The sequence below is a fragment of the Microcaecilia unicolor genome, chromosome 1, assembly GCF_901765095.1.
Source record: "Microcaecilia unicolor chromosome 1, aMicUni1.1, whole genome shotgun sequence".
Taxonomy (NCBI): Eukaryota; Metazoa; Chordata; class Amphibia; order Gymnophiona; family Siphonopidae; genus Microcaecilia; species Microcaecilia unicolor.
In genome coordinates, this window is record NC_044031.1 from 745186710 (window position 1) to 745212464 (window position 25755).

Genomic DNA, 25755 nt, shown 5'->3' on the forward strand with positions numbered 1-25755 from the left:
TCTAGAGAAAGCGATGCAAAGTCTGACAGAAAAGGAGTACAAAAAGTGAAAAAAACATTAAGGAGTGAGGTCTCAGTCTCCTAGACAATATGGGGTATGAAGTAGTCAGACAGGAAACTGAAGAAAGCGGATAGCAGAAAGTTAAAAGAGAATGGCCCGATGAAGGGACTGGAAAAATTGGAAACAGAAAGAGGAACAGCTAAAGAAGGGTGTGGCCTGCAGAATGGTCTGAAAAGAGATATATTGGTTTAAGGCAGTCTCAGAGAGGAAAGAAACAAAATCTGCGGTGATATCATCAGACTGGTCCTCAACAGGGATGTTAAAGTCCCCCAACAGAACAAGAGTGGATGGGTTAATGAGATAAGGAGAAAGGACATCATAAAGAGTTTGCAAGGAGGAAAAAGATATAAGTGGAATCAGATAAACCAGAAGGAGAGTAATAGCGGGTAATGATTTTAGGTGGAGTGAAGGGACCATAGCCTCGAGAATGGGGGGAGAGTATATCCAGTCCACCGCCACGCTTATGTGGGCAATTAGAGAAGAGAAAATGATAGCCTGGAAGACAGAATTGTTCTAAGTGACAGAGATCAGAATCTTTCAGCCCAGCTTCTGTAAGACAAAGGCAGTCCAATTCGTGCTCCAAGAAATCATAAATAAATTGGGATTTACGATGTAGAGAATGCGTGTTTTAACAGACCAACAAACAGCCGTTGTGGAGAGTCAGGTAGACAAGGAACAGAGGAGGGAAATGGAAGTAAAAAGCGCAAACTAACTTGAGAGAAAAGGTATTGTGGCCTAGGTGCAAATACACAGGCGTATATTTGCACACTAAAGTTTTATGCACACTAACTAATGCACAAATGTTGTATGTGATATGCATTAGCCATGGAGTGCTCCATGAACAACAAAAAAGTCCAAATATCAACACCTAACTTGCTAATGATTACATACCATAAAAAGGAATAAAAACATTTACAGGTAGGTTCTTTTGCTGTTCATGACTGAGTGTCTTGATTTTGAAAACTGGTGCAAAGTCCACAGGTAAAACTTACAGGTGGCCTTTGTCCAAATGTGGACAGTTTGAAAGTAGTCTAAAAAATAATCATATTTCCAAACTGCTGGAGAATTCCGTAAAACAGTTACATATAAGCCCCCTTATTTTGGTGGTGGTGGGAGGGGGGGGGGGGAAGATATATTTTATAAAGCAAAAAAAAATAAAACAAAACAAAAATCAGCAATGTTTATCCTTGGTTCACTAGGAGAGGCTTATCAGATCTAATCAGGGCCAGTGTTAAGGGGTGACAACCAGGGCAACTGTCCTAAGCCCCTATGTTACAGGGAGCCCCAAGACTGCTTTAAACTCAAGGAGACACAGCCTATAGGCAGGCAGGCTTTGGAAGCCCCTCACCAGGTTCTGCTGTGAGTTCCTCAGTGTCTAACACTGGCCCTGGATCAAACTGATGATTGAGTACGACCCCTCCCCTCATCTCCTTATGACATGTAAATAGGCAAATCCAGGTCAATCCAATTTGGTGAATAGTTAAGTTCTTTGGGGGGGGGGGGCACTAGATTATTTTAGTTTAAAACTTGAGGAATATTGTGGGAGGGAGAATAGGAGGGAGGCCCAATTCCGATATTTATAATACAAAAGGTATTGGGCCTAGAATCAAGACTAGATTAAACAAAATTAGAATAAGCAACATTCTAATTCAAATGAAATAGGTTCAAGTGCATAACTTTGCATGTGTCATACAGAACCATTTTCAGGCATGCAAATATATACACCTGATTAACAGTCTGCACTGTCCATCACATTTGTGTATCAGTTGTGTAGGGATGTGCATTCGTTAAAATGCATTTTGTTTCTTTGAGCACCCTAAAAAAGTGCAAGCAGAATCGACCGTCTGCATACAAACCTGAAGTACAATTGATTTCTGTCTGTAGAAAAGTTCTAACGTGCATAAATTATTTTTTTTTTATTAAAATGTGTGAAATGAACAAAAAAACACAGCTGAATATGGAGAAAAATTCAGGAAAAACAAAAATGAACAGAAAATGTTTTTGTTGTACATATCCCTCACTATTGCTGTCTTAACAAATGGTAGATTACTGTATGCTACCTTCAAGGTGCACTCCATGCCCATTCCATGCTATGCAGAAAGCAAGAATTAGCACGCACTATGATTCAACAGCAGAACACTAATTCCCAAATTAAGTGCTTAACACTTTAGTTAAGAAGCCCCAAGTTATTTTGTTTGGCATAATCCATACAAGCAAGGTTGTTTCTTATTGATGTTAAAATACCCTGTGTAAAATTTAACTGCAGAGTCCTAGATAGGTAACCTGTTGAAATGACAATATAGATCTACGTTATTCAAAAATAATGCACTGATATAACTTGAAAGCTATTGAACAAACTTTCAGATGGCATAAAGTCTGCAGAATAATGTTTAAATTTCAATTAATAACTGGTCATGCAGGCATTATTTGAGTTACAGAAGCATTAATTTCAGCTTTATAAATTTGAGATATTAATACCTGTGAGGAAGGAACAATCAGAGAAACATATATGCAGGCTACGAAGGAAACACGGATTCAGCACCTACCTTGGCACCAGCAATTTTAAAATGGGGTTACAATTACAGATGCAGCATATGAGATGGAAGTGAAAATCCGGTATACTCACTTTCCAAGCCTGGATGGTTTATTGTCATCAGCGACATGGATTTGGTAAGTGGAGAACATAGAGCTGAGGTGGAATAACTTAATCCTCGTGGCTGAAATATCTGGTGAGCCTGTACAGCAAAGTATGGAAGAACAGACAGGACCATTGAGGAAACAGTGGATTAAAAACCACATTAACCATCTCACTTTAATGCATCATTGTATAAAGTAGTTTTTCTCTCTTTTTTTTTTTGGGGGGGGGGGGGGGGGTGCAGAGATTACAAACAACTTACAGAAGAATCAGATCAGAAATTGCCATCAATACCAACTTCCATCAAGCATACTTCTCTGATTTCTATGCTCTAAGAGAACAATTCTATTACAGAGGTGCTAACACTTACTTGCAGTTGTGTTTAGAATAATGGCATTTATGTACGTGTTTGTGAACATACACATGTAAATGCCAAAATGTTGCCCAAATGCTATTCTGCAAATAACCTTATAACTTAACAGTGTGTACTTGAAAAGGAGGGAGAACATGGGCGGGACTCAAACTTACATGCATAATTTTTAGAATTCTATAAATTATATGCATATCTGGGCAATTAGGTGCTAATACCTACAACTAGCTCTACGGCTGGAGTAAGTACTCACACATACTAGGCACCTATATATCCACTTAGGCTAATATTACAGAACAGGCTCCTACTAGGCAGCCGGTTAAAGAATGACCATGTACAAGGGGAATTCTATATATGGCGACTAAAGTTGTGCATGAATTTGGCAGTGTGGCCAAATTAACAAGCCAATCGGTGCTGACAATTGGGCAATAACAAGCAATTATGGGCACTAATTAGAATTCACTTGCACAACTTTCTAAGCATATTCTGTAAGGTGGTGCGTGTAAATTCTAAAGCGTGAATCTCATAAAGAGGTGTGGCCATGGGAGGGCCATGGGGGCATTCCTATAAATTACACGCAGTTATAGAATATGCCTCATCCGTGTCTAAGTTAGGTATGGGCATTTACACCAGATTCTAGTTGGGGTAAATGGTCACACCTAAATTTTAGTCATGGGGACAGGCGTACATGTATTCTATAATCCCCACCTAACTGTAGGTGAGGTTTATAGAATAGCGTTAAGCGCAGGCCTTTTCAGTACCATATTTTATTTATTTATTGCATTTGTATCCCACATTTTCCCACCTCTTTGCAGGCTCAATGTGGCTTACAATACATCATGAATGGTGGAAATATATTAGAAAATAGACATTTAGTGTTACAGAAGGATCTTGGGTAACATTATAATGATAGAACATGATAGTAGTATGACAAGCAACTATTATAAGACAGTTTTGAATAAGTGTGGAGGAGTTATGTGTATTCACATTGGTTGATCTTTGTGGTAAGCCTTGTTAAAGAGATGGGTCTTCGGTAGTTTTCGGAAGTTCGTTAGTTCGTAGATCGTTTTTAAATTGCGCGGCAGTGCGTTCCATAACTGTGTACTTAAGTAGGTAAAGTTTGACGCGTGAATTAATTTGTATTTTAGACCTCTGCAGTTAGGGAAGTGCAGATCAAGGAATGTGCGGGATGATCTTTTGGCATTCCTGGGTGATAAGTCTATAAGGTCTGACATGTAGGCTGGTGCATCTCCATGAATGATTTTCTGAACTAGGGAGCAAATTTTGAACATGATGCGTTCCTTAAGTGGGAGCCAGTGTAGTTTTTCTCGTAGGGGTTTAGCACTTTCATATTTTGTTTTGCCGAATATGAGTCTAGCTGCAGTGTTCTGGGCTGTCTGAAGTTGCTTGATTATTTGCTCTTTACAGCCGGCGTAGAGTGCGTTGCAGTAATCTAGATGACTGAGCACCATTGATTGTACCAGGCTACGGAAAACATTCCTTGGGAAGAAAGGTCTTACTCTTTTTAATTTCCACATTGAGTGGAACATCTTCTTGGTTGTATTTTTCCCCCCTAAATGCACAGATCTGCAAATTTTATCACTTAATCTTACCTGTCAACTTCTCATCTACACCTGAAGCTTTATTTTTATTAGAGCATTTTTTTATTCAGGGGTGTCTGCTCAGTTTCAGATCCTAGTTTTTTTTCTGTGAAAAGGCAAGCTTTTCTCTTTAACCTCTCTGCAATATCATTTAGACAGATACTGAGCACAGCAGGTTCCTGGACACATTCTGAGGCACTTCCCTCATCGCTTTCTTTGTTCAGAGAAATTTCCATTTATTGCTACGCCCTATTGTCTATCATGCAACAATTTCTTATGTCAACTCTCCAACTAGACACCCTACCCGTGATGTCAAGTTTATTTATGAGCCTTTTATAATGAGACTAGATGTTAATTCATAGGAGATTTAAACTAGAGAAAATAGTCCCAACAAAAATATGTCCAAGTTCTAGGAATATAATATAAGGCATCAAAAAAAAATCTTTTTTTTTTTTTTTGGGGGGGGGGGGGGGGAGGGGAGTGGAAGTGTCTTATAAATAAGAACAGAAAAGAGCACAATAACTAATTGTTTGAACAATAAAGTGCACAATTGATTTTTAATATGTACACTAATGGAAACAAATTACTGAGCATTGAGAAATCTCCAAAACATGAAGCATTGTATCATATGATTGGGACAGCTGTTACTAGGTATAATGCAGCAGCTGAAAGCATCTAGATATCTGTAGCATTTTCAGGATAAACAAGTGGTCCCACTGAAGGCCAGGATGACGCAGTGGCAATTTGCAACAATCTGGGGACTAAAACAGTCACTGCCACAGTTCAGTTTGATCTTAGCGGAAATAGCCAGACCTCTGACTACATCCTAGGCCAATTATACTGACCTCCAGCTCTCAAGACCCCGGACACCGGTCAGGATTTTATGCAATGGAGCTGGTATGCATACAAGTCTATTTCCTGCATATTTATTAACAGTGTCCTGAAAACACAATGTGACCCCTTAAAGGTTGTCGGTGATTACCACTGTTCAAGACTGACAACAGGACCCAATGATTGGCACCTCTAAATGCTTTCTCTTCTGGAGTGTGTACAGGGTATTGCTTCACCATATGCTTTTTTTTCTAAGGGACTCTGGGTTTGTTAATCCATATTAAAAACCTAAAATGGATGGTGGCACAAAGGCTCTCACAAAGTTGTGCATACTACAAAGTAGGTCCTGCAACTATGTATATGTATTCTAAGCAGGTATGTGCAAATGTTATATGTGTGCACCTCACAACTCCTCCCACGTCCTGCCTAAACTACATCCATGGGAACACCCAAACACAAGTCAAGCAAAAATATGTATACTAATTTAGGGCAGTGATGGGCAACCTTTTGAGCTTGGTGTGTCAAAATTCGCCAAAAAACCGAGCATAACTCGGGTGGTGTGTCACTTCGAGAAAAAAAACCATAATTTCGCGATATTTATAGTTTAAATAACAAAAATGTATAATTGTAATATATAACTGTATTTAATAAACCAAAAACTAATTATTTAACTTACCTGCTTAGTGACTTCTTTGTTCATCTGTCAGTCGGTTTCTTTTGTTGGTCTTGATATTATTTAACTTGTGTGGGGTGCCGTGAACTAAGATAAGTGAGGGGGAGGGGGAATTCTTTAACTAATCTGCCTATTAGTGACTTTTTTGTTGCTGAATTTCATTGGCTAAATCTTCACTTGAAGGTTGGTATTTTGTACACTTCAAGCCCAAGCAAGCGCTACTAACATCATCTGTCAATCTGTTTCTTTTGTTGGTTTTGATATTATTTAACGCTGAGAATAAGGTTTCACAAAAGTACGTAGAGGGAAAAATTGTGAGCCATTGCTATATTTTTCAGGGTGCTAAAAGTGTCTGGTAATTGGTTCCAGGCACTCCAAATTTCCTGTTCGTAGTGGCACTCCTCTTGATTCTCCAAGCGGCACCTTTCCAGATTCTCAAGCTTTGTCCTCAAGTCGACAAACACCTGAGCCCAGATGCTGTCTTGAAATTCTACAAGTTGCATCTCCAAATCATCAATTTGCATCCATTGGAAACCATTTAATTCCAAACTACTGTAGACTACTACATCAGGATACTTAATTATTTTCATGGTCTGTTCTAGGCTTCTAAATTGATTAAATCTATCACTGAACTGCTCAAGTAACGAGTCTAAAACATGCTGGTACTTTATATGCAAGGGTTCCATTTCATTTTGTATAGCTGCACTGGCCTTCTCAAAATACTTTGTTACTCGAGGAAAATACTTATAAGTTTTAGTTTCTACATCTCGCTTGAAAATTTTAAGTTTACTTTCAAAAGCTTTATGTATCCAAACATAACGTCAATACTTTTGCCAAAACCTTGTAACTTTAAGTTCAGGTCATTAATATGAACAGAGAGATCTGTAAAAAACATCTGGGTGTTGACCCACTTATCATCATTGAGCTGAGGAAAGTTTCCCAGATCCTTATCCTCAAGAAATACCTTAATTTCTTCAAAGCACTCCACAAAGCGCTCAAGAACTTTGCCTCGGCTCAACCATCTTACATTATTGTACATCAGCAGTCCACTGTAGGTGGAATCAACCTCCAGTAAAAGTGCAGAAAATTCTCGCTTGTGAAGGGGGCGAGCAGCTATTAAATTAACTATTTTTGTAACAACTGACATTAAGTCATTTAAGTCGGTGAATCCTGCCTTGGGACATAAAGCCTCCTGATGGATAATACAATGAAAAGGCACAATCGGATGTCCAATAGCTTCCGTAAACAATTTGACAAATCCAACTTTTTTCCCCACCATGTTTGGTGCCCCGTCTGTCGTCACTGACACAACTTTAGAGATATCAATGCTTAGGTCACGGAATGTTTGTATAACAACCTTACATATTTCGCTTCCTGATGTACTTGTTGGCACTGATACTAACTTTATCAACTCTTCTCTCATTGTGTGACCATCAGAATATCGACCAATAATGGCCAACTGAGCATGCGATGTGACATCAGTAGTTTCATCAAGAGAGATCGAAAAATATTTACAATTACTTATGTCTCTCTTTAATTGATGTTGTACGTTTCTGTTCAGTCTCATTATTTGGTCTTTTATGATATTTCTACTGAGTGGTAACTCAGATATTCTCTTAATAATTGCATCTTTATTCTGCATATCGTGAAATAGAACTGGTGCACATCTTAGGAGAGTTTCTTTAATAAATTCTCCCTCACTGAGTGCTTTTCCATGCTGAGCTATGGAGTGAGCAATGCTCAAACTTGCAGATGTTAAATTTGTAGAACCTTTTACAAATTTAAGGATGGAATTAGATTGGCTCTTATAAAAGTGTAGCTGCCTGAAAATGTATTCCTTCCTTTCATCCTCACTTTTTTTCAAGAGCTGGGAATGATTAGTTTCAAAATGTCTATTTATATTCCACGTTCTGCTTACTACCGTTTCAGTACATAGAACGCAAAATGATCTGCCATTTTTTTCTATAATGCCATACATCTCGGTCCATGTCTCTTGAAAGGGTCGGCTACTGCTACTACCACTTCCTTTACTTAACCTTGTTTTTTTATTTTTTGGGTTCTCCATCAGGGGGGCAGTGACAGAAGATAGAATTATAGATAGCCTGTTAGCCCTGCAGGCAATTAGGGGTTAACTAGCCTAACTGACCACCTTATGTAAATTAAGATGGCTGCCGCTATTTCTAATGGCGGGAAACGGCACCCATAGCACATGCCCTCGCCTCTCCCAGCCTCCCCCTCACCTATCTCAGTAATGATGGTCAATTACAAATCCATGACACCCCAGAACAGTAGATTGGATGATGGTTGCTGTGGTTATGTGGTTGCTGGTAATGGCGATCACAGGGCCCCCAGAGATGCATCCCCCACGGCAGAGGGAGCAGCAGGGAGGGAACGAATGGAGGACTCGGAGGGAGCCAATAGGAGCGCACACGGCACCCCCCCCAGCGGGTAAACATGCACCGGGGGGGGGGGGGGGGCGGTGATTTCGCCAGGGGGGAGGTCGCGCTGCACTTGGGGGGGGGGGGCGCATCGGCGATCCGCCCCGGGTATCAGCAAGGAACGCCGCTGCTTCTCTATATGCGGCCACATGCGGCCGCGTGTCACCGAAAATGGCTACGCGTGTCAGTACTGACACGCGTGTCATAGGTTCGCCATCAGGGCTTTAGGGATAGCCATTTTCTTATTGCAAAAAATTGCTTTATTTATTTAATTGTAACATTTGAATCCCACATTTTCCCACTCACTAGCAGGCTCAATGTGGCTTACATATTACTGTAAAGGCGATCGTCAAGTCCGGTGGGGGTAAACAAATACGATTTGAAGTAAGGGTCAGGTAAGGGGAGGGTATTAAGGTACAGTAAGGGTCAAAGATAGTAAGGAACATATAATGTCCAATACAATCTAAGGTTTTGTTTTGTTGCAGAGTTGAGGCATCTAAGTTGGGTCGGTTGAATAGGCCTTGCAGAACAGGTAGGTCTTTAATGATCTTCTGAAGTTTAGATGGTCATAGATCGTTTTCATAGTCTTTGGTAATGCATTCCACATTTGTGTGCCTAAATAAGAGAAATTGGATGCATAAGTTGATTTATATTTGAGTCCTATGCAGCTTGGATAATGGAGATTCAAATAAGTACATGATGCTCTGGTCCTGTTTCTGATTGGAAGATTTTTCCAAGTCAACCATGTATCCTGGGGTTTCACCATAGATAATCTTGTGGACCAAAAAGCAAATTTCGAAGATAATAATTCCTTGATAGGAAGCCAATGCAGATTTAATCGGAGAGGTTTGGCGCTATCAAATCGTGTTTTGCCAAATATCAACCTGGCAGCTGTGTTTTGGGCTGTCTGGAGTTTCTTCATAAGCTGTTCTTTACATCCTGCATATAATCCATTGCAGTAATCTGTATGGCTCAGAACCAAAGACTGATCAACTTACGGAATATTTCCCTTGGGAAATACTACTACTACTACTTAGCATTTCTATAAGGCTGCCAGGGTTACGCAGCGCTGTACAAGTTTAAACATGGGGGAAGGACAGTCCCTGCTCAAGAGAGCTTACAATCTAAAGGTCTTAGACATTTAAGTTTCCACATAGAATGAAACATCTTCTTTATAATGGAGTTAACTTGGCTCTCAAGTGTAAGGTGGCGATCAATTGTAACACCTAAAATTTTGAGGCTATCAGAAATAGGAAAGAATGATCAGGAGTGTTTAGGGTTGTGGGTTTATAATTATTATATTGGGATGAGAGAATAAGACAATGTGTTTTTCGGTGTTTCATTTCAATTGAAATGAGTTTGCCCATGAGTCCATGATGTTCAGACTTCGCATGGTATCGTTGGTGATTTCAGAAAGGTCGTGTCTGAAAGGGATGTAAATTGTGAAATCGTCTGCATAAATGAACAGGTGAAGAAGACCTTGATTGGATAAGAATTTGGCCAGAGGGGACATCATTATATTGAAGAGTACTGATGATAATGGGGAACCTTGAGGTACTCCACAATGTGCTTTCCACGGTAGTGAGATGTTTGTTTTTGATTTAACTTCGTATGTTCTGGTGATTAGGAAACCCTTGATCCAATTCAGTATATATCCTCCAATCCTGAAGTGATCAAGTAAACGTAAAAGTATATTATGGTTTATCATGTTGAATGCGCTCGACGTGTCAAATTGGAGGAGAAGTGTACTATTACCGATTGCAATTTCATGCTTGAATTTAGCCAGAAGTGACCAATACAGTTTCAGTACTATGGAAGGGGTGGAGTGAGAACTTGTCCATATAATCCATAAGCTGTTTGGACACCATGCTCTCTATCACTTTAACTACTAGAGGGATGGATGCAACTGTGCGATAATTGGTGAGGTCGTTCGATTTATTCTTTATATCTTTCGATAATGGGGTGAGTAGGATGTTGCCATGTTTCTCGGGGAAGAGACCTTGTTGGAGCATATAATTTAGATAAGAAGATCTTCAATGAAGCAATTGGGGCGGATTTAAGTAGGTAACTGGGACAAGCATCCAATTTACAATGTGTATTGGAGAACTTTCGAATCACTTGGGTAACGGATTCAACAGTGATAAGAGCAAATTTAGACCAGCAACGGTCAGCTGGGTATTCTTCATAGTTTGGATTCAGTCCATTGATGAAGTAATCAAAGTCAATGTTGTATTGAGGAAGTGTATTACGTAATTTTATTATTTTTTCCTTGAAGCAGATGGCAAGTTCATCTGCAGATGGAATGCCTGTGTTAGTTGCTGTGAATTGAGTGGTATCTAGTAGCTTGTCTACTACTCGAAAAAGTTTCTTCAAATCTTTGTAGTCTGGTCCTATCTTACATTTGTAATAGGATCTTCTAGTTCGTCTTATTGTATATTTGTATTTTCTCTGTGTTTGTTTCCATGCATTAAGTGTATGCTCATGTTTTGATTTTTTCCATGCTCGTTCGAGCTTTCTGGTTAGTGTTTTGAGTTTTTTTAGTTCATCATTGAACCATGGGATAACATTTTGTCTTCGTGAAATTCTTGTACTAAGCGGAGCTATTTCGTCCAATACGATACTGCATCTATCATCCCAGTTAGAGAGGTAATGTGGGGAATCCGTACGACCTTTCCATTCATTGTCATATATCTGTTGCCAAAATTCTGATGGGTCAATATGACCTCTTGTGCTATAACTTATATGTACTGGTGAATGATATGATCCCTTCTTCCGCCAATTTAATGAGAGGTTTAATTTGTGATGGTCAGACCAAGGTGTTTCTGACCACTTAAAATCTGTTACTAAAATATTATGGTTAGTGGATAGTTTGTGAGAGAAGAGGTCCAATGTGTGCCCTTTAATATGGGTAGCACGCAATTGTGGAAGTATGAGATCACAAGTGTGGAGAAAATCCTTGCAATCTCGTGCATTGGTAGAGTTGGTGTCTTCCAGGTGAAGGTTTATGTCACCTAAGACTAAGATGCTAGGGTTGGATACACAGATGGTAGATATAAAGTCCAGAAGGTTAGACTGACATTCGTTCCAGTTGCCACTCTATAACTTTATTTTACCTATTTACTGCACTAATGTTATCTACTAAGTGTTATGCTTGAGTATTGTAAATTTGATATTAAATTTAAAAAAAGGCAAATGGAAGCTGAAAGCACTATGACAACTTTCTGTCCAGAATCACATGGGAAAGGACTGATCAACTCTGAACCTTGAATAAAGATCAGCAATAGTCCTACAAACAAACTTTTGCAGCTGGGCAGTACTTGATCACTGATACAAGGTGCCAAAAATATGTTCATTCAAATGCATGATTTCACTATCTTGCATCTTCTCTACAACTGACAAGAGGCTGCAGCTGGTTTGCTGTGGCAGCACAATGGTTTTAGACAAATTCTGAAGAACACCAATTTTGTTTTTTTTTGGAAACTGTGTATTTTCCTTCTTAGAACTTAATCTGTCTTACATTACATGTGGAAGACAAACAAATATCATTAATAGCTAATGTTCTGTACAAAATCTCCTATGAAATATATCTAAAGTTTTCAAAATATAAGACGATAAAATATCATGTCAAAGTAAGAAGTAAGCCATGTAACAGAATTAAGCTACTCTTATGAGATTTATGACTATTTTCATATTGTTACAACTATATGGCTTTAATCAAATTGATGAGATTATTCGGTTTCAGAGCTGCATTTTATTACTATGATTTTTGGCAGCTGATTTTTTTTTTAGAAACACAATTCACTTAAACCCTACTGCTTTTACCTGATGGCTGAAAGTTCTGTCTCTCTGCATGGATTCCAGCACTTCCTCATCATTGGGAACTAATGGCATTCTTAGCTCTGTGGAACTCACAGATGATGGCTCCGAAGACGAAGAACACTTCTTCTCGTCAGCATCTCCTACCAGGCCTTCCAGACTGTAACTAAGTGAAAAATTCTACATGTTACTTCTCATAATTTTTGAGATGATGAACAAGGGGATGGGGAAGGAGTGATCAAACTTGCATTTTTCTAATCATCTTGAAGTAGCCATCCTTATCGTTTCACTGTGACCCATCTTCCATTTTACAGGAGCCAGTGAAAGCTGATAAGGCCTAGGAGTATAAGATTCTGCTTTATGTTTCCCTAACAACAGACTAACATCTGTGTATTACCATGATGCTCTTGGAAAAGGAGACTAAAAAGTATATTGCTGTTAATGTGCAGCTTCCCTGTTTTAATCCTTCAGAATTCCCCAGAGACAGAATTTCAAGAAATGGCTGTAATGTGCCAATGCCAATTTATTTAATGGCTGAATTTAATAAATACACATTTACATCTAAATTATATGGGGATCCTAACCACCAATGCACACAGTATTTGTGTTATAATGTTCACTGCTGCATCAAAACGAAAAGAAATCTCTTGCAGACTAGTGCAAAAAAGGTAATACTCTCTTTATTTAACACAATAAAGAGATTCAGCCCACCCTATTCTATTGGAGTCTTACATACTGCCCACTTTCCATAAAGGATTCATAGTGCTTTACAATAAGGAAAGTGAAGCTCCTCATATAGAGCGAAGTGACATCCCGATGAATGATAATAGGAATAAATCAGTTGCACGGGTGATCTGAAACCGTTCACATAATACCTATTGTCAAACAGATAAGACTTCAAAGCCTTCCTGATGGAGAAGAGGAATCTTTAATTGGAATGTACATGCTTAACAGGAAGGTTCTTAGACAATGAGGATGAGGTAACGTAATCTGAAACACTCATATCAAAATAACCATCCATAAAGCAGCTCTGAAAGGGATGGCACGTAAAAATCCATTCTTCGCAGGGATATGTCTAAATTGCTATACCACATATAATGGGATGGCTTAGTGTTTTTAATTTATTTTGTCTCCCCCTTCCCTGCTGTCTTACACAACCCAAAATAAAACTCTAATCTTGCAAGTTCAAATATTTGAGCATTCCAGTCACTGTCATCATGCTAAAGTATTTCATGCGTCTACAACTGAAACGTATTAGTAGTTTCAAATATTTTCTTATTGACGTTTAAGGCTGACCGATGGCAACATACATGTTAACTTCCCAGTAAAATCAAGCATTTGCCTGAAGATAAACAGAACACAAAGTTAACACTCAGGTTATGCTTCCACAGCTCTGATGAACTTTAGGCTCCACTGCGACAGACACACGAGTGCACATAAATGCGCTCTCTCTCTCCTTGTTAGTTGCTACCACACATGCATTATTTTGCAAGCTAAAGCTGTTATATAATCTTGGGCCAGAAAGCACAGGCTTTGGTTCTGTACGACCACGTTCACTGCAATCAACAACATACAGTAGTATTCTTCTCAAAAGTGAAACTACTTCAGCAACCTGTTATTTGCGTTGTTACCCATCAGCACTGCAGCCAACTCTACAATTAGGACTTCTGAGGTCTTACGCCTTATGTAACATAGTAACATAGTAGATGATGGCAGAAAAAGACCTGCACTGTCCATCCAGTCTGTCCAACAAGATAACTCATATTTGCTGCTTTTTGTGTATACCCCCTACTTTGATTTGTACTTATGCTTTTCAGGGCACAGACCGTATAAGTCTGCCCCGCACTATCCCCGCCTCCCAACCACCAGCCCCACCTCCCAACCACCGGCTATGGCACAGGCACAGACCGTATAAGTCTGCCCAGCACTATCCTCACCTCCCCAGCCCTGCCTCCCAACCCCGGCTCTGGCACTATCCCCGCCTCCCAACCACCAGTCCCGCTTCCCACCACCAGCTCTGGCACAGACCGTATAAGTCTGCCCAGCCCTATCCCCGCCTCCCAACCTCCAGCACACTCAGTAGTTTACTTTATTTAGGATACAAGTTAGAAAGCTGAAGAGTGCTCCAAATCTGCTTGAAATCCACGGTTTAAAAAATTGCTGTTAATCGTTTAATATGGGCTTTCAGGTTTGCATACCACATATCGCCTACAATTACCTGAGAAATGACAAATCAGCTGTACCCTATTTTACTTGAGGAAAGAAATTTGACAGAACATAAATGCACGTTAAAGAAATGTTAATCTAGTGAAGCCGTTTATTCTTCTCTTGTCCAGTTATTTATTTTTTGCATGGTTCTTACAACTTAGCAGTTATCGTGATAAGAAATGTAAACCGAAGAATACTACAATTCTCTGCATGCTAAAAACTGAACTGCGCATTCACTTCTGCCCTTCACATCCAAGGCACTGTGATTGTAAAAGCTCAACACCAAAAGACAAATCAAACACAAAAAGCTGGCTTGTGCATACCACATTTCAGCTGAAGCAAACGTACATGGACAACACACAAGCTTCATGATGTGTTTTGCAGTACCCCCATATGCTACTTTTAAAGCATATATTTAATGATACCATACCTTCTATAATTAAATTCACTTCCCATGGGAATGCACAGTGCATCAGAAGGACACCAGCTCATACTGGGAACAGCAAAGGCAGAAGAGAGGACAAAAGGATGGGGGTTAAATGGATTGTACAGATGACCACAATGGACATGGTAAAAGGTTATTAAGGAATGTGTTATCTCTTTGGAAAGTCACCTTGCTTACAAGTTCAAAGCATGAGTAAATTTCATGAAACATAAGGTGTGTTGTTATAAATATTACAGAAAGATAAGTTAGATAAGTACTATGGTCTACCAAAACAGGAGTAATAAGCTAGTAAATTCAGATTCAGGAATGTTTTAGAGATGAAGGAAAGAAGAGATGTTAATTGAGCAGCTAGATTAGTAAATTAAACAACAAAAAGATGTCTGTCTTAACTTGTGACAGAATTTGAACCACAAAGTTTAAAACTTTGTTTTCAGGCAATAGCTGAATTTCTCCACGTTATCTACATATGCTCTGAGGGGTCCTTTATATTGCCATGGCACTAGGCATTTTCAGAACCCAAACATCTATCTAATGTATTTGCAGTGGCGCTCCTAGGGGGGCTGACACCCGGGGCGGATCGCTGATGCGCCCCCCCCCCCCCCGGGTGCAACACGACCCCCTCCCCGGCGAAACGCGACTATCCCCCCCCCTCCCCTTACTCTGCTATCCCAATCCCTGGTGGTCTAGAGGTACCTCTTCGGGGCAGGAAAGAGCCCCCTCTTTCCTGCCCGGAGCTGCTAGCTGCCCTGCATCCTCCTGTCCTGTGGTGAGTCCGGCTCTCAGCGTTTCAAAATGGCCGCCGAGAGCTGAAGTCTCGCGAGGCCGCTTCAACTCTCAGTGGCCATTTTGAAATGCCGAGAGCCGGACTCACCACAGGACAGGAGGATGCAGGGCAGCTAGCAGCTCCGGGCAGGAAAGAGGGGGCTCTTTCCTGCCCCGAAGATGTACCTCTAGACCACCAGGGATTGGGATAGCAGAGTAAGGGGAGGGGAGAGGAGGGGGAGGAGAGATGACAGGGGGGAGGTGAGAGCGTGGAAGGGGCGGGACAGGGGACGAGAAAAGGGCAGCTCCCCCCAGCGAAACGACAACCCCCCCGGTGCATCTTTACCTGCTGGGGGGGGGGGGGGGGTGGCGGCGCGCGTCTGTCAGCAACGCTCGTTCCTTGCTCCCTCTGCTCCATTATAGGAAATAACCCGTTCCAGGGCCAGAGGGAGCAGAGAACGAGAGTTGCCGACAGACACACGCGCGGGGACACCCCCCCCCCCCCCCCCCGCGGCGTGCACCCGGGGCGGACCCCCCCCACTGCCCCCCCCCCCCCCTTAGTACGCCACTGTGTATTTGGGTCTGTAAAATACTTGAATTTTGGAGTTATCTGGCAACCTCATCTCACCCCCACCCTAAGAGGTATGGCCTAACAGCCTATTAAAAATCCCAGGAAAACTGGTAGAAAATAAAACTACAATGTTACAAAGGAAATGGCCAGGATCCTTTGCATCAATGAATGCCGTTGCATAGAAAAACATTATGTCTGTGTTTTTGTGGTAAAGGCACAACAAAGACCATTTTCCATGGAAACTGACAATTACTCTTCTTTGAATGGTGCAGCTGAAATCAACCTACTTAAGTATATAAGTACATTAAGTACTGCCATACTGGGACAGAACGAAGGTCAATCAAGCCCAGCATCCTGTTTCCAACAGTGGCCAATCCAGGTCACAAGTAACTGGCAAGAGCCCAAAAACAGTACAATATATTTTATGCTGCTTATTCTAGAAATAAGCAATGGATTTTTCCCCAAGTCCATTTTAATAACAGTCTATGGACTTTTCCTTTAGGAAGCCATCCAAACTTTTTTTAAAACCCCGTTAACCTAACTGCCTTTACCACATTCTCTGGCAACAAATTCCAGAGTTTAATTACACGTCGAGAGAAGAAATATTTTCTCTGATTCATTTCAAACTTACTACTTTCTACTTTCATTGCGTGCCCCTTTGTCCTAGTATTTTTGGAAAGAGTAAACAAGCAATTCATGTCTACCCATTCCACTCTATCATATCTCCCCTCAGCCATCTTTTCTCCAAGCTGAAGAGCCCTAGCTGCTTTAGCCTTTCCTCATAAGGAAGTCATCCCATCCTCTTTATCATTTTCGTCACCCTTCTCTGTACCTTTTCTAATTCCACTATATCTTTTTTGAGATGCGGAGACCAGAATTGAACAAAATATTCGAGGTACGGTTGCACCATGGAGCAATAGAAAGGCATTATAACGTCCTCATTTTTATTTTCCATTCCTTTCCTAATAATACCTAACATTCTATTTGCTTTCTTAGCCACCACTGCACACTGAGCAGAGGGTTTCAAAGTATCATCAATGATGATGCCTAGATCTCTTTCCCGGTTGGTGACTCCTAATGTGGAACCTTGCATTACCTAACTATAATTTGGGTTCCTCTTTCCCACATGCATCACTTTGCACTTGCTCTCATTAAACGTCATCTGCCATTTAGACGCCCAGTCTTGTAAGGTCCTCTAGTAATTTTTCACAATCCTCTTGTGATTTAACAACTTTGAATAACTTTGTGTCGTCAACAAATTTAATTACCTCACTAGTTACTCCCATCTTTAGATCATTTATAAATATGTAATAAGGTTTCAAATATCTAAGGACCCTATTTTGAGATTCATTACTCCAAGAGATTATGTCCCTACATAGTTATTTGGTATTTCAAAAAACTGCAGAGATCAAGTTTTTAGGTTAACTAATTATTCATAATTGTATTCTGAATTAGGTGGGCTTCTGTGAGTGTTCAAGTTGCTGTAGTTATACTACACTCTATTATATTGTATTTTATTTTTTGTTATATTGATTTTATATTTTTTAATGGGCTGTATTATTTTAATAATTATTAATATTGTACTTGAGTCGTGTTGCTGTACTAAGGTCATTGTATGACTAAGCATAGAATTATATATAATAAATATTGGAGTATTTTGAAGAGAAATAAGAAATGGAAACAGTCAACGGAAAAACATGGAGATCAAGAAACTGCATGTACAGGGTTTTTTTTTTTTTTTTGGGGGGGGGGGGGGGGGGGGAAGATATACTAGAAAAAAAAATATTCACCAATAATAATCTCAACTACAAACTGTAACCCTCCATGAGTCTGTTTTTCCTTAATTGTGGGTAAAGGGCATTCATTTATTTATTTATTAAATTTTGTAGCCTGCACTCTGTAAAAAGTCTACATGGGTTAAATGTAATTATGGACTGTAATGTAACTGCTTCACAGCAAGACAGTGGCACATGAATTCAACAGGAAACCGTATGACCATTTAAGATAAGAATGTAGGCAGTAGCATAAGCCCTCTAGAACCTTTAGAAAGATATAGATGAAACTGAGGTGACTCACAGTATAGTCATCATGAATACCAAGTATCTTTGCAACAAAAAGCAAAAGACAAAATGTTCTCAGAGATTTAGGAGAGGAAATCTGCAAACACTGCAGGATTTTTAGGTGTTTAGGCAAGGATAAATGAGGTGAACAGCGTAATAAGTTACTACTAAGGAGTCTTCCATAAAGAATGATGGGTGAAAATGGCACTCAAGATATGTGCAGTTAGAAAAGCGTATAGTACATGGATTACTACTACTACTACTTTACATTTCTAGAGCGCTACTAGGGTTACGCAGCGCTGTACAATTTAACAAAGAGAGACAGGCATGTAAACTACTGGAGGAACTGACTAAAGTTAATAGGGCTCAAGACATAACACCTACTACATATCAAAAAGCAAACAACATTTGGACTTCCAAAGTCACAATGAATGTTAATTTGCAAAGTTGTTGCACCTAATTCTAAATATCTTATCATAGAAATTAACAAGTGGAGGAGTGGCCTAGAGGTTACAGCAGCAGAATGAGAATCAGAGAAGCCAGAGTTTAAAGCCCACTGATGCTCCTTGTGATCATGGGCAGATTACTTCATCCTTTATTGCCTCAGGTACAAACTTTGACTGCAAGCACTATAGGGCAGGGAAATGCCTACTGGACTGGACTGCAACTTCCTTTCATCTTGGGTTTGGAAAGGTGAGGAATTATAACTCCAAATCCAAATGTTAGTGTATATTGAAATATAAAATGGTTAGATTAGTAAACAGTATACCTTCTTCTATGAATTGGAGGCTTCTTTATAACATCCCCCAGAAAGCGCATTGAACTGAAAATGAATCATGAAAAGCGGTCAGCGAATCATAAGGGATCAAATGAAACACTTAGATGAAACAATGATTCCCAAAGGGGGAAAGCAAGGATATGATACATGTACGAGAACAGATCATCAGAGGAAAAAAGATGAACCATTTGTTGTCGGGATAGAAATATGCATCATAACAGATATTTCTTACAATGTCACATCTAACACATCATCAATACATAAGCTATAAACCATTAAAAACATTCTATATCAAACCTCCAGTGACAAGAAAAGGAAAACAGAATGCTAAGCATTGGTCTTAAAACTAAAATCAAAAAAACACCCTGGAAGTAGTGATTCCACTGAGCAATGCTTGAAAAGAATTCCCATATTCTCTAAACTAACAGTATTTTGGTCTAAAAAGTTTCTTTTTAACATACATATATATTCTACATATTACTATGCAGATCCTAACATACAAATCAAATTCAACAGACATCAGAAACATAAACCCAGTTCAAACAGACATCTGGATTTCAGAAATATCACCATGAATATTTGTGAGATATAGAAGTAAACATCTCATTTATGAGACAGTGAGTCATATTTTCAAAGCACTTAGCCTTCCAAAGTTCCATAGAAACCTATGGAACATTGGAAGGCTAAGTGCTTTGAAAATACGCCTCAGTATATTTTTATTATTTTGCAAACCAAATCTCTATGGGCTTGAAGCACCAGAATTGAGACTCTGAACTCTATGGTAACAGAAGCAGGAATTGCTTAGTACCATGTTTTGCATTAGATGTAATTATCAAATACATGGCATTTATTGCTCCCAGCAATGCCTTTAGCATGCACCATTGCTGCAGATTTTGCACTTTGAAACTACACCCAGCTAAAAGAGGGATTAACTAGCCCTTTTATTTTTGTTTTGGTGCTTATTCATTTAAAGCTATGGGATGGTCAGACACCACAGCAAGACCATAAATCAACTGTAAATGTAGATGCAGGCCTAGTTTTACTGTTTTAAAACATCCCCAGAGGAGGCTAGGAGCCGCGTCAGTGGACCAGAAACGGCAGATAAGCAGGCGCTCCATCTCTGTGGAAGTGGACTGAAAGACATCATTGGTGGCTGTTCACAATTTAGTCATCCTGGAGAGAAAGATCACCCTTGAAAGCAAAGACAACTTTGAAATGTCAATGTTTGCAGTCCAGTGAGGGTTAGACATCGCCAACAGCTTCTGAGATAAAAGGCTGGACCACTACTATACAAAACTTAATTGTACTAATTAACGATCCATGACAAATACATTGGCTAGGAGCGGTGTTTATTTAGAACCACCTAGGTGAAACACCCAATGATTGCATAATAAAACTATTAAAAACAGAAGATTACGATTCAACTCTTACAGGTCTCTTCAGAACAAAACTAAGGCATATGTTTTATCCATTATTTTTTGGGGGGCGGCCAAAAAAAAATCCCAAACACATATGTTTACTCATCAGGCATTTTCTTCTGAATTTGACTTCTGTAAAATTGCCAGATCTGTGTTGCACATGTACCACCACAAAAGGTGTTAAGAAATATAAAAAGTACACTTACCTCCTCTGATTGATTTCGGTCTCGTTTCCTGCATTCTTTCCTGGTCCCCAGCTGTGCCGCCTGAAAGGCGACAGAGAACGCATAGAGCTCCGTGAAAGGGAGGAGTGTGCGGGTACTTCAGTGATGCTGTCCATTTCTTCCCCTTCCATCTCACCCATGCCAGACTGACCACTCTCTTGTCTCTCTAGTGCGACTGCCACAGTACTGCTGCAGGTGCTGTCCAGGCTGTGGTTATCCTTCTGCCATTTTAGGCTGAGGCTACGAGGAAGGGAGATGTCACTGCCATGGGGAGAGTTCCTCTCCAGAGACACCACATCATCTGCAGAAGAGCTGGAGCTAGTGACGTCACAGGTACAATGTTCCTCTTCGGGCTGCAAAATAAAGGCCCCCCAAGATGAGCTAATGACAGATAGTGACCACATTTGCCTGCATTTCTACGTAACACCTCCATTTTACCAGCACCTCTTATGATCTAGGCCAGATTTTAGCTATTGCACAATGAAAAAGACTCTGCATTAGCCAGTGACACAACCTAATTCCCAGGAAGAAAATGATGTATCCAAAGATATAATCAGCTCCTGAAAAGCAAGGGTTACTAGTTTCTTCCATTTAACAGAAACTCAAAATGCAGAGATTTTTCAGCCAACTTGAAATTGGAAGATACTCCACTTTATAAAGAAAGATCAGATTTTATTACAGCTGCGCATGACTCATAATTTTAGGTTCAATGCTCCTTAAACCATAGCAGGAACCCATGTTGGCCTTTGCTGGATACGGACTGCATACTGATGGTAATACACTAGAACAAGGTTTTCATTATGCTCTGTGCCCATGGGACTCACTCCCCAGTCTATGAAAACAAACATCCTATAGCTTTGACAGTACTTTAACTTGTGGTCTGACATGGTGCTTTTCTCAGGGACTGAAACAAACCTTAAATCATAAGAAAATGGCTAATGAAAAACACTGCCTAGGGAACCCCAGAGATGTGTACTGATTTATAGGACAGTAAAAATGGCTGTGCAAATTTGGAGATAAGTACTGGGGTACTTAGGTAAAAGGGCTGACCACCACCCATCTTAAAACACAGATAAAAATATGTGTCGGGTTCCGCATGCAGTTTGCCATATTAGAAGCAGGTATTCTCTAGAGTATGATTGGGTCAGGGAAGGAAATATAATTCACATGGACTGCATTTTAAAAACTATCTATATATATATATAAAAGGCACTTTGAAGCCTCAAGCCGGAAACTTGAGGCGCCCGAGATATCCGGTTTGGCCTGCAGGCTCCAGTCACTGTAGCTCCGCCCTCGCGTCAAAACGCGATGACGTTGAGGGCGGGGCGGCCCTCGCAACCACCTCACTGAGGGACGAAGGGACGAAGAGGAGAGGTGTGCAACTTGGAACGGAGGCACGGAGGGGGTGTCTGCAACTCGGGAGGGAGGACGGGGGTGGGAATTACCCTGCTAGCGCCCGTTTCATTTTTGCCAGAAACGGGCATTTCTTACTAGTGTGCAATATTTTTCATGGAAATTATACCTGTGGGAAAAGAGCTGGAGTTGTCAATCCCCGGGTATAACGCAGAAAACAAAAACAGCTAACTAGATTGGATGGGTCTAATGCTACTTTGCTAACTCACTCTGGGCTTCATTTTGAAAAAAACGTGCAATCTTCAAAATAATAAAACCGTCTTGTACACAGAAGCGCAGAACATCATTGAGCCTGCAAAAAGGTGGGATAATGTGGGGTACAAATGCAATAAATAAATAATGAATCAGTATGAGCATGTCTCTAGCTTGTCCATGTTCCTAACTTCCTGCAACAGGGAAATCCTTCTTCATTCTGGCTCTGTTCTTACTCATCACTTCTGCTGGTTTAAGATCTTCTCCCCTTCTGCTCCTATTCTGCTTGTTATCTCTACTTCCTTTTTATTTTCTGCAAGATATACTTTTAGAATAAAAATGAAAGAACCTTTTACAAAGAAATTTTTATTTAAAAATCACTTCTCCCTGTTATAATTATCTATATATATAAAAGGCACCACTGAAGCCTCCAGCCGGAAGTGTGAAGCGCCAGAGATATCCGGTTTCCCCATGAGTGAAGGAAAACAGCACAGCAGGAAATCCCAGGAAACAGTGAAGGACTCAGAGGGGGGAGGGGAGAGAGATGCCCTCACTCTCTCTGTAACACAAACACAGAACAGCAGGAAACAACACTGAAGGACTGGACTCAGAGGGGGGAGGGGGGAGGGAGAGAGGGCAGAGGGCAGGGACACATACACTCCCACATGCATACTCTGAAGAAAACCTTGCTAGCCCCCGTTTCCATTTGCATCAGAAACGGGGCTTTTTTACTAGTTTATTCATATTTATACCCCACATTAGCATGAAATAGATTCAAGTTCAATGTAGCTTACAAAGTGAATAAAACATAATAATGTACAGAATATAACACAAATTACAATAAGTTCAAGAGGCAGATGAAGACAATTACCATGTATCAGTATGATACTTGCACAGGATGCCTGCTAACACACAGCCATCCAGGGTCTATTAGGTCTACAGTGCTGGAAGCAACTAAGAATAACTAGAATACAAATAGCTGGTATGTAAGACTAAAACAAAAATTATTATTTCCGCATTTGTACCGCACATTTTCCCAACTGTGGTAGGTTCAATATGGCTTACAGGAGACTAGGTTGAATGGGTTACAGTTTAGATAGAACAATGTTAACGTTCACATGGAAGAGTGGGGTTTACAGTTCTCTTCTATTTTGCACGTTATGTTTTGCATTTGTTGTGGGTAGAATATCTTGACTGTTTATGTTTGGGAGTTTAGGTTGTCAGAAACCTACTACTACTACTACTATTTAGCATTTCTATAGCGCTACAAGGCGTAAGCAGCGCTGCACAAACATAGAAGAAAGACAGTCCCTGCTCAAAGAGCTTACAATCTAATAGACAAAAAATAAAGTAATCAAATCAATTAATGTGTACAGGAAGGAGGAGAGGAGGGTAGGTGGAGGCGAGTGGTTACAAGTGGTTACGAGTCAAAAGCAATGTTAAAGAGGTGGGCTTTCAGTCTAGATTTAAAGGTGGCCAAGGATGAGGCAAGACGTAGGGGTTCAGGAAGTTTATTCCAGGCGTAGGGTGCAGCGAGACAGAAGGCGCGAAGTCTGGAGTTGGCAGTAGTGGAGAAGGGAACAGATAAGAAGGATTTGTCCATGGAGCGAAGTGCACGGGAAGGGGTGTAGGGAAGGACGAATGTGGAGAGATACTGGGGAGCAGCAGAGTGAGTTCTGTCTATTGTCTAGGTCGGTTCTGTCTATTGTCTTGGTCCTGTAGTTTTTGCAGGAGGTCTGCGTGGTTAGGTCAGGTCGGCTTGTCCGGGAGGAATGTTCTGAACAGATGGGCTTTCAGATGTTTTCAGAAGATTAGGTAGTGGTCCACGAGCAAAAAGCAGATGACTTAGTAGCAGAGCTGCTCAAACAGACTGCATTCCTGAGCCTGGAGTACTGGGCTGCGTTTGGTTGCTATTATAAAAAACTCAGGCTGAGTTAGAAGAAAAAAAGGAATCTTTATTTCTCACTAGCAACAGCACAAGAAATATTATTGTCTCTTGGCATTAGTAGTTTTACAGAACAGAGTCGAACAATAGGAAAGAAGAGAAAGAAAGGAAGGAAGGAAGGAAGAAAGAATAAATGAAAGAAAGATTCTTAGCTGTAAAAAATTTGTTTTTACGAGGTGGGGTAGGTGAGTTTTTTTTTTAGTAAATAAGTAACGAAAGTAAAGAATTTAATTAAACAATAAAGCTTTGGAGGCAAATAATTGATGAAATTCTAAAGAGCTTGGATTTGGAATAGCTATGCACTATAAGAGAATCAATAGCTCACTTTATGTATCCATCTGATGCCTCCATGCTTTTTAGTAATTTATCATAATCTATAGTGGAAATATTCTGAGTGAAGTTTGGGATATTAGATGTTTTGGTTTTTTTTTGCTGCTACATAACTACTACTCCTTTTTACCATTTTGATATTATTTGGGATTCTTGTAACCTGGATTGGCCACTGATAGAAGCAGGATACTGGGCTAGATGAACCATTGGTCTAATCTAGTATGGTTATTCTTATGTTATGTTAACAAGACAGTTGATATTCAAGAGGACTTCACCGGCAAACATCAGCTCTTTACCAAAAATAAGTCTTGTTTTATATACTCAGTTCAGAGGTATTCTGGAGTTAACTGGATAACGGCAATATCCAGCCGCTATCTGATTAATTTTATCCATTTTTCTCCGCTCCAGATTTAGCAGGCCTAAGATTTACTTATTAATCATCCTCATCAACTTTGCATATCATTTTACAATAAAAAAATAATTTAAAACAATAAATTCTCCGCTCCTTCCCTGCATTCAGCTGGTGGCGGTCAGCATTTTTTAATCGCTGACCATCACCAGATGAATTAGATCTGGATAGTCAATTCCAGGCAAATGTCCAAGCATCAGCATCGAATATCCAGGGCTGTCCAGGAATGTGATGGCTGCCAGCTATTATGCAACTCTCAGCCAATATTCAGCTGTACATTTGTATCCCACATTTTCCCACCTATTTGTAGGCTCAATGTGGCTTACATCGTGCCGGAGAGCTGTGTACAGACTCCGGAGTAAACAAATACAAGGTGATGTTGTGGTAGGATGAAGGTTCATGTGGTAGGATCACAAAAAGTAATCCTACAACGGAAGAGTTGTGTAGTGACTATTTCGAACTTTAATGTTGGTGTGTTGCAGAGATCAGGCATTTATGTTGGATCGGTAGGGTAAGCCTTTTTAAAAAGATGGGTTTTAAGTGTTTTTCTGAAGTGTAAGTGGTCATACGTGGTTT

The 25755-nt window shown here is 40.1% G+C and overlaps 1 protein-coding gene across 2 annotated transcripts in view; it reads right to left on the minus strand.

The window, feature by feature from the left end:
• The window catches only part of AKAP13 (A-kinase anchoring protein 13), a 642893-nt gene that overhangs the window by 157324 nt on the left and 459814 nt on the right, over positions 1 to 25755 (minus strand). For both annotated transcript variants that reach the window (XM_030189716.1, XM_030189717.1), the window contains 5 exons: positions 20873 to 21243; positions 19240 to 19293; positions 15063 to 15125; positions 12431 to 12590; positions 2687 to 2795 (listed from right to left, as the gene is read on the minus strand). In XM_030189716.1, coding sequence (XP_030045576.1) covers positions 2687 to 2795; positions 12431 to 12590; positions 15063 to 15125; positions 19240 to 19293; positions 20873 to 21243 — 757 coding nt within the window. The remainder of the gene's footprint in view (positions 1 to 2686; positions 2796 to 12430; positions 12591 to 15062; positions 15126 to 19239; positions 19294 to 20872; positions 21244 to 25755) is intronic.